Here is a 12712-nt window from a genome sequence, read left to right as displayed (position 1 = left end):
AGCTTTCTAATTTTTGGTATGCAGAGAGCTAGGGGGTAGACATATAATCTAGTATAGTTATCAGAACTGTAACATTTATTTAAGCGCATAAATGAGAAGTAGCTTGAAGTTTAGTACTTTAAAGTTATAGGAACCGGGACATTTACATTTCAGCCAGGCAGGGCAACGGATACATTAAGCATTCACCATTGTCATTTATGATCAGGGATGAGTCATGTATAATGTCAGTCCGGGCTTCTGAGACTCCCTGTGGAGCGGGCTCCAGAGTGTCGGCAAAAGTCCGTGGCATCAAAAGACATCGACCTGGGTAAAGTACTAAATGTCAGGAAACATATAAACAGTTTGCCTAGCAGATTTCCGGGCATCCTGAGGAAAGGTAGACTTTCTGCTGCCGTGCAAGGGGGCTTGGTCAGGTATGCTAAGTGGGTTAAGTGTGAAGTTAGCGCATGACCCTTGGCATACCATGAAGCCCTTTGCCCGGCTGCAGGAACTGCTGGCAAACTTGCCATCGGGTTGGAATTCGCTTCCCACGCCAAGATTGGCTGTGTATCACCCAGATAGGCTTGGGAGGGTTTTATAAGCCTGTGCAGGCTATCAGGTGTGTGTTCTACATCGTTCATCTGTGTGTCATCGGAAAGGACAGCGTGCGGTACAAAGACGTTTCATCGCAACCAAGGATTGTACCCCGCTGTAAAAGTTCGTTAGAACTAAGGAATTGGAAACGAAGTCTGCAAGGGCAGAACGAAGAAATTTCTTTCAGCGGAGAAATAGGGGCTGCAAGCAGCGCCCCTAGCCAAAAACGGTTTCGCGTCTCTTGTTTGCGTATTAACCCCGCTCCAGGGAATTAATACCTAGAGACTGCATTTCGTGGACTTTCGCTCTGGATACCATTTATTTAGTTTTACCTCATTCTCATAAGTGTTATTTCGTGTTATCTTGTAAATCAAGCTGTGTGTGTTTCTCGTGTGAATAAATACACTTTGTTTAATCTCACGTTTTGTAAATCAAAGGATCCAGGTATATTTTCATAAGTTAAGCACTGGTCTCCCGTGACACCCAGACTCCTGGATTTCAAGCCCAAATATCCCAAATCCATTTCCCGTATAAGGTTCCCCAAAGTATATTCTTTATTAAAGTGTACTTTATAATGTGTTTTACATTTACTATAAGGCTCTATGCAGTTCGCCAGGGCATATGTTTAAGGTGCCAGCAAGTCTGCATAGAGTCCGTAGTTCAAAGAGGAGATGGGATGGTTAGAGGTGTCGGTTGCTAAGTGGACGGAGTAGAATAGAGTACTGAGTCCGCAGAACAGAGACCCCCTGCGGGAGGATCCTCTGGTCTGCCAGACTTAAGGGAGCCTGCCAGTAGGTGTGTGTTAACCATGGGAAGCGGCAGAATGTCGTCATGTTTCCCATTGGTCGATTCATATGTCCCGCCCACAGGGCATCCCAATCCGGCTTGACATGCCCCCTCTGACGTCAGCCAAGAGACGGGCCCTGTTTCTATTGGCTAGTGGGATAGGTTTCCCACGCTCTGATTGGTCGTTTCTCCTACCTCCATGCTAAGGATAGCTTAGCGGTGTGTATGTAAGGAGAAGCCCCATTCAGTCAGAGAACCAGATGATTTGGTGGCTTGAGACGATGAAGCTCGGGCGGGCTTTTCAAAGTATCTGTCCCAAATAACAGAGCAGCCGCTTCGTTTTGAAGCTAGGAAAGTCTGCCCTGCAGAGACTAAGTCAGACGCGAGGACCAAGTTCTTATCTGAGAACGTAGTGGTCATGGTCATGAGTTCCTGCTGAAAACAGTTCCAGGAGTATCGGGACTAGGTCCCAGTCAGGAGTTTCTGTTGTATCTCCGTCCAGGACGTCCAGAACAAGGTTTCGAACAGGGTAAGCCCTTGAAAGCGGGTGCCCTGCATCTAGGAAAGGCTAGATCTCATACCCCTGACCCCAGTAAGTGTGTATATTTCTGTATTTTGTGTTTCTGTGTGTTTCCGAGGTCTTTATCCAAATAAACCTCATTTTATTTCTCTGCCTTGTTTTGCCTATTGACTGATCCCTAAAATATAAATGTGTTAAAAGACCTGGTCTACCGTGACATGCTTTTTTCTGGTGGCAGAGGTGGGATCATAGGGCTTTGGACTATAACTTCATGTGGAGAACTATAGGATAAAGTTAGCTTGTAGATTGCAAGCTCTCAAAACAAGGGGTGTCGGAAAACACTTTATACAAAATCAGGAATCACACTTTTTTCATGTCACTCAGTTTAGTGCCACAAGGCAAAGATGACTGCTCGTTCAGGACGGTATCAGTCCTATGATCATGCAGCGAAAGCTGCCACGTGTGAGACCTTCGGTCTGCAAACAGAGGGCCGCAGCAAAGCTGAGCTGGAAGCAATACTGGAGGAACATGAAGATGCCTTTGTCAATGCTAACCCGACAGGAGCTGTTGCCTTTGCGGAGCACCCATGGCTAACACACCTCGGGACTACTCTCAGTGCTGTCCACCCAAGATAACTCACCAGAGTGTTGGGAAGTTCATAGATGTTGTCATGGACATCGATGGGTAGCTGCAGAGTTTTGAGAAGCAATGCTGTTGGTACTCTCTCCCGCCAGTCAAATGGGTCAAGTTCCTGTCCTCACAGCTGACCGGACAGGCATAGGAGGCATACAAGGCAATTTACTCATGCAAGTGAGGACTACGAATATGTGAAGACGGTCCTGCTAAGACGGTACCACATTACTGCCGAGACCTATCAGGAGCAGTTCCGGTCAGAGGACAAGACTGGTCGGGACTCTGTTACGCTGTGCTCACCACAAACTAGGCGGGACCACAGTGCTGAGGTGGGAATGGATATGATGCCGCTCACTGCCACAAGGGCACATCTTGAGTGTAGATTGGTCTGGATAGCCGGGCCGGGGTAGGAGAGCTACAGATAGTTGAAGGTACTGTTAGCCGAGTCCGGGGTTGGAGAGGGGGACATAGTCATATTACCGTAAGCCAAGGTCAGGTGCAGAGAGAGCGGAGTTGTCGAATTGCCGTAGCCAAGATCGGGTGCGGAGGAAGCGGAGTAGTCGATGCCGTAGCCGAGGTAAGATGCCAGGAGTTCAGAGTAGTCGAGGAGGAAACTGGGTCGGTACACAGGGACGGGACTGCAAAACAAGACAGGACTAGGGAGGCAGAGTGATGAGAACAGTAACAGGTTCTATGCTCAGCCAAAGTGCCAGTGGCACAGCTGAGCATATGTAGGTGAGAGAGTCCAATGGGAGAACGGCATCATGGAGGTGTGTGCAGAAGTGGGGCTGCGATAGGAGGTAGGGTAAGCAGATTCAGGTGAGCTCCCTTGGGTGGAGCTTGAGAGGGAAGAAGTGGGTGCGCGCGCGCCAGGGCATTGACGGGCGCCGGAGGGACAAGCGGGACCTGCGGAGGCAGCAGCGGGGAGAGCCGAACCGGTGAGTGGGGAGTGCGCCAATGGCGGTGTGGCTCCCCAAGCCTTACAGACTCTCACACAGACTATATGGCCCGGATCATCCACCGGGGTGCAATGCCCGTACCTACAAGGAGCTGCTCGACCTGATCCTTCGCGAGTAGTTATACCAAAGGTGACTGCCAGAAGTCCGGGAGTGGGTCCTGGACCGCAAGCCAGCCAACTGCGAGGAAGGAGCCACACTGGCAGCTGATTTTGTGACCACCTGACCTCCGCATAGGACGTGGGTGGCACCACCTACTGCGGCGCCTGCCAGTCGGGCAGGTAAGCCCGCAGCAACTTCCAATGCTGTCTCAAATTGGAAGACAAAGCCTTCCCCAGAGGACAAGGCAGCCAAGCTTGGAGGATTTGCACATGAAGCGCGGTGTTACCACTGAAACCGGACCGGGCACCTGAGGCCCGATTGTGCCGACATGCGGCGTTCCAGTCACCCCACTCCGGGGCAACACACTCCAGCAGCAAAACCAGTCGCTTCCATGGGACTGGCACCAACTGAGGAGCAAGAAGCAGCCGTCCAGCAGCGGACCCATGCGGCGGTCCCTACACCCTCTACAGGCAGCATAGCAGTGGAGACAGACAGGCACCCAGTTGCAGCTGTCGGGCTTCAAGCAAATGATGCCCGGGGGAAGCATTTGCAACTGGTGACCATCGGAGATCGCCAGGCAGCCAGCCTGATCGACTCCGGTGCTATAGTTACCCTGGTGCGGCCTGATATGGTTAGCCCAGGAGATCTGCTCCCTGGACCAGGGATTCAGGTCACCATAAAAAAAGAAATTGTTTCCCGGCGCTTACTTAATCATAATATGTGTATAATATATAAAGAAATATAATGGTGACTGTCACGTACGAGCCCCTGCTAGCACGCGACCTGCATACGGGACAAGGGTTAATACCGACGCTCGCAAGCACACCCACTCTTCACCTCCGCAAAGGTCCGTCAAATGGACAATATCATCTATTACAGGATCAAGGATCTATACACAGCCCGCAAGCTGCTCCACTCTTCACCCACTCAGGGGTCCCTCAAATGAGTTGTATCTCTCCTCAAGCCGTCCCAATATACCACCGCCACAAACAGCACAAAAGTGAGCACGTGACTTTAGATATGCAACCAGGGTTAATATACACGGCTACTCTAGCAACCCCCCTTTCTCCTCTTCAAGGAACCAGCGAGTTAGTATTAGCCCCTACTCAATTGCACATCATAACCATCCACTGCCACCACCTGAGGCTATGCAGATGATAAAAGATCTTAGACTAAAATATCCGCCAGGGCCTCAGGTCCCTGTTTATTATAGGAAAAACTATGCACTTTAACACAAAATCAGTTGTAGTAACATGTGCCTGAATTCGTAAGTTATTCTCTCCAGAGCGCGCATTAGTTCATTCAGAGCTCAAAGCATTACTTATTAAATGTTTTAATATATATAAAAATACAGTGCTTAGATTACAGAAAAGGTATTACAAAATAAACATACAGTTATTACAATATAAGGCAGAACAGCTTCTTAAAATAAAATGATAAACATAAAAGAAAATCTATACTTCACCACATGACATAGATTTTCCCCAGAGAGGTCGCTGGTAAGAAACATTGAAATATCCCGTATCTGGTCTCAAAATACTCCTCTGTAGATATCTACCCCCCACCACACTTGCTCAGCCTTAAATACAGTTATTTCCCATTGAACACAACCTAAACCCAGCCCCTGTCGTAAATCAGTGGTGAGGTTGACAGTCATCCCCAGAGTAAAATTCCTCCCACCCCAGGACGTTTAAAAACTGCTTTTCCTATCTAAATGTACTCATAACTTTAGTTCTGTAATACTTACTGACATGTAAGACATATGAATACATTCCGGCACGCATGACGCTCCCAATGAGACTAAATATAACCGTGTAATACTAATATTAAGAGAGATATTCATATCTGTCTCTTAGTACCTGCTAGACGTCATGTGTCTGTAATCATTATTTGCGACTTGGTCCCACGGATACACACCTGTAACTTTTAGCATGTTCAGCATGTCTCATAATATTCTTATATTTAATAAGGTCACTCAATCTGATACCTTCTGTAACCACACCCCTGGCCCCCATACACCCCTTTGTCAAGAAATGCTTTGAAGCTGGGCCTCCTGTGAGGAGAACGTTTGTCACAGGTGCTATATTTCACACCCAATGCTCCAGACATGGGCCTAGCTGTCTCTACCAGCAATATACAGTCGGCCTGCAAATATGTGTTAACATACACCAAACCCCCTCTGTACTTTTCCCACCCAACTTCAATCAAGCCTTTTGAAGCCCAGATTTTTCTGAAAAGACACCACACATATTTGTATTTTCCTAAAACTGTAGCTCATTAACCCCTTAAGCCCCAGAGGGATTAACAATACCCAATATCTCATGACATTATCATGACAGTGACTTTATAATATAGTGCACTGTGATCAATTAATAAATTTAAATTAAAGTTGTGACATATAAACTTCACACCACCCAGTGCATGTGATAATTGAAAAGCGGCTCAAAAAAACCCTTGAAAGACTTTTCTTTAGTCTGGTGAATCCAAGTATTCTTCAAATGGTTAGGGGAGCGCCAGTGTTCACATCAGAGTCATAGGAAAAAAACAAAAAAAAAGACAGCATGGTGTGGTACAATTTCAACCAGAATGATGTAAGTAAGTGTTAGGTATTGCACTCACACTTTCCTCCTTCTTATTACAGCAGTACAGAGACGCTTCTCTCTCTGATTAGAGCAGTGGATCAGGAACTTCTCACATGGAACCCCTTTTAGTAATAGAATCCTTCCCATCCGTTGTGAATATCCAAAAAAATAAAGGAAATACCAATTGCGCAGTATATCTCAATGGTTATATTCAAAGATAGAACATTAAAAGCACATATGGATGTACACTCACATTTTGTACATTACATCTATTCGTGGTACGAAATCCAGACTCCTCTCAGTCAGTGTTTGGCCGGTACACACGCTGTGAAGCTTACTTCCGCATCTCGGCTCTCATCCGATTGGGTGAAGTGGAGAGCGGAAGGGCTGTGTAGAGGAATCTCCGGCCGCCAGGACTTTGCGTCACGAAAGCACTCTGATTCAACGCGTTTCGTCGGTACGACTTCTTCAGGAATCACCTACGACTCTGATGTGAACACTGGCGCTCCCCTAACCATTTGAAGAATTCAGGTCACCATGCCAGACGGGGAACCTCTGTCAATCCAGGTCACCCGGGTGTTTCTTGACTGGGGTGCCGGTCGAGGAATAAGAGATGTGGGTGTTTGGCCCAGGTTGGATACTGAGGTGCTACTCGGTAACGACCTGGGACACATCATCTGTGTTTTTGCCCCCGAAGATGCTCCTGTGGCAGCAGTCAAAAGGAGCCAAAGTCTGGCACTTGCCCAGGCAGGGGAGACTTTGGACCCCCTGCATTTGGGACTACCGATTCCTGCGGTTCTTGCGGAGACCGACCAGGTAAGCCAGACCGAGTCTGTACTATGTCCTGACCTCATCACCAACGTCCCTGTTTCCCCATCCCCTAACTTAGTGACTGAGGATGAGTGGCCGGAGCTGGATACCCGGATCAGAGAAATAGTGTGGTTCGATCCCAGCTTAGAGGGCATGAGACTTCGGGCGTCCGAGTCTGCCTCTGAGGGTGGGTTGGATCGGTATCTCTGGTACTGTGGGCTCTTGTACCGGCAGCAAGATCCTGGTGCTCCACATAGGGTATGGACTGGTAGGAGACAGTTAGTGGTACCCAAGGAGTATAGGCAGCAGTTGTTACAGGTAGCCCACCATCCCACTAGCGGGGCATCAGGGGGTTGCCCGCACTAGATCCCGGCTACTGCAGCATTTCTACTGGACGGAGGCATCGCGGGCAGTAGCAGATTTTTGTTGCTCCTGTGATGCCTGCCAGTGGGTAGGCAACTCGGGTGACCATGTGAGGGTCCCCCTAAGACCACTACCAATAATAGGTTAACCTTTCCAAAGGGTAGCAGTAGATATTGTGGGACCCCTTCTGGTCCCTAGCTGGACTGGGAAGTGCTACATCATCAAGGTGGTCGACTTTGTGACCCGACACCTTGAGGCTGTGGCACTGTCCTCGATCGAAGCTAAGAAGTTGGCAGGAGCTATGATAGGGATTTTCTCTAGGGTAGGTTTCTCTAGCGAGATTCTAACCGATCAGGGGATGCAATTCATGTCCAAATTTCTCCACTGTCTCTGGGAGGCGTGTGGGGTGACAACCCTCCGCACGACCCCTTACCACCCCCAGATAAACGGACTGTGTGAGCGGTTCAATGGTAATTAGACTGTAAGCTCCTCGGGGCAGGGACTCCTCTTCCTTAATGTTACTTTTACGTCTAAAGCACTTATTCCCATGATCTGTTATTTATATTATCTGTTATTTATTTGATTACCACGTGTATTACTACTGTGAAGCGCTATGTACATTAATGGCGCTATATAAATAAAGACATACAATACAATACCCTGAAGCAGATGCTGCGAACCTATGTAGAAACTGAACAGGGAGACTGGAAGATTGATTTTCAGCATTTGCTGTTTGCATACCGAGAGGTACCACAAGAATCCGCCTGGTTCTCCCCCTTTGAGTTTCTATACGGTAGCAGGGTCCGTGGACCGCTTGACCTGTTCCGTGAGGGGTGGGAAGGGGAGACTACTACTACTGATGCTTCTGTGCTATGGTATGTAGTAACTCTCAGAGACTGGCAAGACCGACTCATGGAGTTAGCACAGGCTAACCTCAGGGATGCTCAGACCAAGCAGAAGACTTGGTATGATCAAAATGCCCGTAATAGAGAGTTCATCCCTGGGCAGCATGTGTTTGTTCTGAAGCCCACTCGGCAGAACAAACTCATGGCTGCCTGGGCCCATATATGGTTCTCCGGCGGATGAACGAGTGCAACTATGTACAGCTAGATCAGGAGAAAGGGAGAAATAGGACCTATCACATTAATATGTTGAAGGAGTATTTCCAGAGTGCGGCATCGGTGCTGGCTATCTGTAGCCCACCGATGGAGGACCCGGCGAGCCCAGCTATGCCCGATCTCCTAGGGGAAGCTAGGATGGGGGGCAAGGTAGAGCAGGTAGGGATAGGGCCCCAGCTCGAGGCACCCCAGCGAGTGCAGGCAAGAGCTATGCTAGATCAGTACCAGGACCTGTTCACGGATAAGCCAGGCAGGAACCATATCACTGATCATCCAGTTCACACCAGGGATCAGAGACCTCTGCATAAGAATGCCTATTGGGTATCAGCAGAGGTGCAGCGTAGCATAGAGGAGGTAGAGGAGATGCTGGCCCTAGGGGTAATTGTACCGTCTCTGAGTCCTTGTGCTTCACAGGTAGTCCTAGTACCTAAGAAGGATGGGACCACTAGGTTCTGTGTGGACTACCGGCAGCTCAACGCTCAGACGGTGTCAGATGCTTATCCCATGCCCCCCATGGGGCTATTAGATGAGCTCGCAGGGGCAAGGTATCTGACTACCATGGATTTGTAGCAGAAAAGGAGACTGCGCTCGTCTGTTCTCTCCTGGATATCTCTGTTTATCCACCTCTCCCCCGCAGCTCCCAAATCCTCCGGCGATCACCCGGGACAACAGTCAGAAATACAATAAAGTTGGAGCGCAGAGAGAAAAGGGTGGTGTTAGACAAAATCACTTTAATGGGTAAAATAACATTTAAAACTTACAATTAGTAAAGCTGCATCGCCCATGGGGTTCCCAAGCCTGTCCTCACTAACACTGCCTCCCTCGGCAGTGTCCTAATGCGAGTCGCTGCCCTGCTACAACCCGGAAGTAGAAGTCCAATACAGGGCTCTCTCGCGAGATCACTACTCAGGAAGTGCTGGCTCTGGCTGGATAATAGAAATGAACCCCCGATAGGCTATAGGTACCACTCTCCAAGATCGAGTGTGTACCCTATATTCTATGCAACCCCTCAACGCGTTTCGCGCGATCTTCCGCTTCGTACTTCCGGGTTGTAGCAGGGCAGCGACTCGCATTAGGACACTGCCGAGGGAGGCAGTGTTAGTGAGGACAGGCTTGGGAACCCCATGGGCGATGCAGCTTTACTAATTGTAAGTTTTAAATGTTATTTTACCCATTAAAGTGATTTTGTCTAACACCACTCTTTTCTCTCTGCGCTCCAACTTTATTGTATACCATGGATTTGTCCAGGGGGTACTGGCAAATTCCACTGACCAAGGAGGCACAGGAAAAGTCAGCTTTCATCACCCCGAGTGGCTTATATGAATTTCTAGTTATGCCATTTGGGATAAAAAATGCCCCGGCTACCTTCCAATATCTGGTCAATAGGTTACTGGAAGGGATGCAGGGTTTCGCAAGGGCATGCCTGGATGACATAGCTGTGTTTAGCAATTCCTGGGAATCCCATTTTGTGTATGTAGCAGCGGTGCTGAAAAGGATAGGAGAAGCAGGGCTGACACTCAAACCAGCTAAGTGTCTAGTCGGGATGACAGAGGTACTGTACCTCGGGCACAGAGTAGGCGGGGGGCATCTCACGCTGGAGGCAGCTAAGGTAGAGGCAATCCTCGAGTGGCCAGTGCCCCGAACAAAGAAGCAGGTCATGGTTTTCTGAGGCACCGCTGACTACTATAGGAAGTTTGTCCCCCAGTACAGCGCCCTGGCCAAACCCCGACTGATCTGACCCAGAAGAAACTCTCCGTTCTGGATACCTGGTCTCCCGCTTGCGAGGAGGCATTCCAGGCTCTGAAGTCTGCCCTGGCTAGCGCTCCCATCCTGGCAGCCACTGACTACAGCAAGCAGTTCGTGGTGTAGACCGATGACTCAGACTATGGTGTCGGCGCTGTACTGAGCCAGGTAGGTGGGGATGGGGTAGAGCACCCGATCATTTACCTGAGCCGCATGCTGTTGCCTCGGGGTGGCGGCCTATGCCACCATCGAGAAAGAGTGCCTAGCAATCGTGTGGGCACAGAAGAAGCTCCAGCCCTACCTGTATGGTAGAGCTTTACGGTGATCACGGATCCCAATCCCCTCAACTGGTTACAGAGGGTGTCGGGGGAAAATGGCAAACTTCTGTGCCGGAGCCTTGCCCTGCAGGAATTTGACTTCACTATCCAGCACAATAAGGGCAGTGAGCATGCCAATGCAGATGGACTCTCCTGACAGGACATCCCCACTGACTAGAAAACCTCCAGGATATCCAGGTCTGCAGAGCCACCTGATGGGATGACTGCCCCAGAGCCTGCATCTTGAGGGGGGAGGTGTAACAGTAGAGGGTAACCAGGCTATTCAATAAAGGTTAAGCCCCCTGGTTACCCCTGAATCTGTGGGGTCCCTGGTAGCTCCATAAGCCAGGGACAAGGGATAATACATGTGGAAAGTAAAGTGACCCTTGCTTTTTTCTGTTTTCATGTTCCCTTATCCCTAGAACTGCGGGATTTCTTGTGTGCCAGTTTTAGGTGTGATATTTGGGTGGAAATGCAATTATTTTGTTTGCAGGAATTCGGGGGCCAAAGTTACCAGTAGTCGTTTAATTCTCCACGGCGAGCAGGCATGATTTTCCAGTACGCGGGGTGAATTACACAAGGGCTACCCAGTGTCCCCCAGACTCCTGGATTTCAAGCTCAAATATCCCCAATCCATTTCCCTTGTAAGTATAAGGTTCCCCAAAGTATATTCTTTAATAAAGTGTACTTTATAATGTGTTTCACATTTACTATAAGGCTCTATGCAGTCCGCCAGAGCAAATGTTTAAGGTGCCATCAAGTCTGCATAGAGTCATTAGTTCAAAGATGAGACGGGATGTTGAGAGGTGTTGGGGTGCTAAGTGGATGGGGCAGGGCGGAGTACTGAGTTCGGAGAACAGAGACCCCCTACGGGGAGAATCTTCTGGTCTGCCAGACTTAGTGGAGCCTGCCCAGTAGGAGGCAATGGGTTGACCATGGGAAGTGGCAGAATGTCGGCACGTTTCCCAGTGGTCGATTCATATATCCCACCCATGGGGCATCCCAAGCCAGCTTGACACGCCCCCTCCTCTGACATCAGCCAAGAGACGGCCCCTGTTTCTATTGGCAAGTGGGATAGGGTTCCCACACTCTGGTCGCTCCTCCCATCCCCATCTCCTACCTCCATGCTAAGGATAGCTTAGTGGAGTGTATGTAAGGAGAAGCCCCAGCCAGAGAACCAGACGATTTGATGTCTTGAGTCGATGAAGGTCGGTCGGGCTTTTCAAAGTTGCTCTGTCCCAAATAACAGAGCAACCGGCTTTGTTTTTAAGATAGTCTCTGCAGAGCAGACTTTCCTAAGTCAGACGTGAGGACCAAGTTCACACCTGAGAACGTAGCTCCTGCCGAAAACAGTTCCAGGAGTATCGGGACTAGGACCCGGTCAGGAGTTTCTGTTGAATCTCGGTCCAGGACGTCAAGAACAAGGTCCCGATAAGGGTAAGCCTTTGCAAGCGGGCGCCCTGCGCCTAGAAAAGGCTAGATCTCATACCCCAGACCCCAGAAAGTGTGTATATTTATGTATTTTGTGTTTTGTTGTGTTTCCGAGGTCTTTATCCAAATAAACCTCATTTTATTTCACTGCCTTGTTTTGCCTATTGACTGATCCCTAAAATATAAATGTGTTAAAAGACATGGTCTACCGTGACATCCCCAGTGAGTTTTTATGGTGTTCAGAAATGAATGGAAACAGAGCGAAAATGTAGGATGCAAAATACTGCCTATTGCAGCCACTGTACTTTGAGCAGAACCAAAGGCTAAGGCCTTGGTCCCGCTGCGGCCGGCAGCGCGCGCGGCCGCGGGCCACCAGCTGCTTGCCTCCGTTCTGGAGGTCCCCACTGGCTCCTTCCGTCGTGGCTGACTGTGTGCTGTGACGCGTCAGCCAGCCGGAGCTACAAGGAGCTTGTGGTTTCGGCGGGTGTCGTGTCACGTGACACGCAAGGGAGCCAATCCGAGTTCCCCCTCTGCTCCCCCCGCCTCGTTCCGATTTCCCCCCTCTGCCCGATCCCCGTTCCGATCACCCCCGTTCCGATTTCCCCCCTCTGCCCGATCCCCGTTCCGATTTCCCCCATTGCTCCGATTCACCCCCCCCCCTCCCGTGTGTATTTGCCTGTGTGTGTGAGTGCCTGTGTGTGTGTGAGTGGAGGGGAGCAGGGAAGGAGCTGCGGGTGTGTGTCTTGGGTTTTTTTTTGTTAACTTATAGCCGGCGAGG

At 49.5% G+C, this 12712-nt stretch overlaps 1 protein-coding gene across 1 annotated transcript in view; it reads left to right on the top strand.

Annotated features, from left to right (window-relative positions):
- Window positions 1-8407: 8407 nt before the first annotated feature.
- Window positions 8408-12712, top strand: part of LOC142491879 (uncharacterized) — a 38710-nt gene continuing 34405 nt past the window's right edge. The window contains exons 1-2 of the mRNA XM_075594699.1: window positions 8408-8821; window positions 10499-10628. Coding sequence (XP_075450814.1) covers window positions 8408-8821; window positions 10499-10628 — 544 coding nt within the window. The remainder of the gene's footprint in view (window positions 8822-10498; window positions 10629-12712) is intronic.

The sequence above is a fragment of the Ascaphus truei genome, chromosome 4, assembly GCF_040206685.1.
Source record: "Ascaphus truei isolate aAscTru1 chromosome 4, aAscTru1.hap1, whole genome shotgun sequence".
In the NCBI taxonomy this organism is placed as follows: Eukaryota; Metazoa; Chordata; class Amphibia; order Anura; family Ascaphidae; genus Ascaphus; species Ascaphus truei.
Note: the sequence above shows the minus strand (reverse complement) of the source record. Positions and strands in the feature narration are given on the sequence as shown.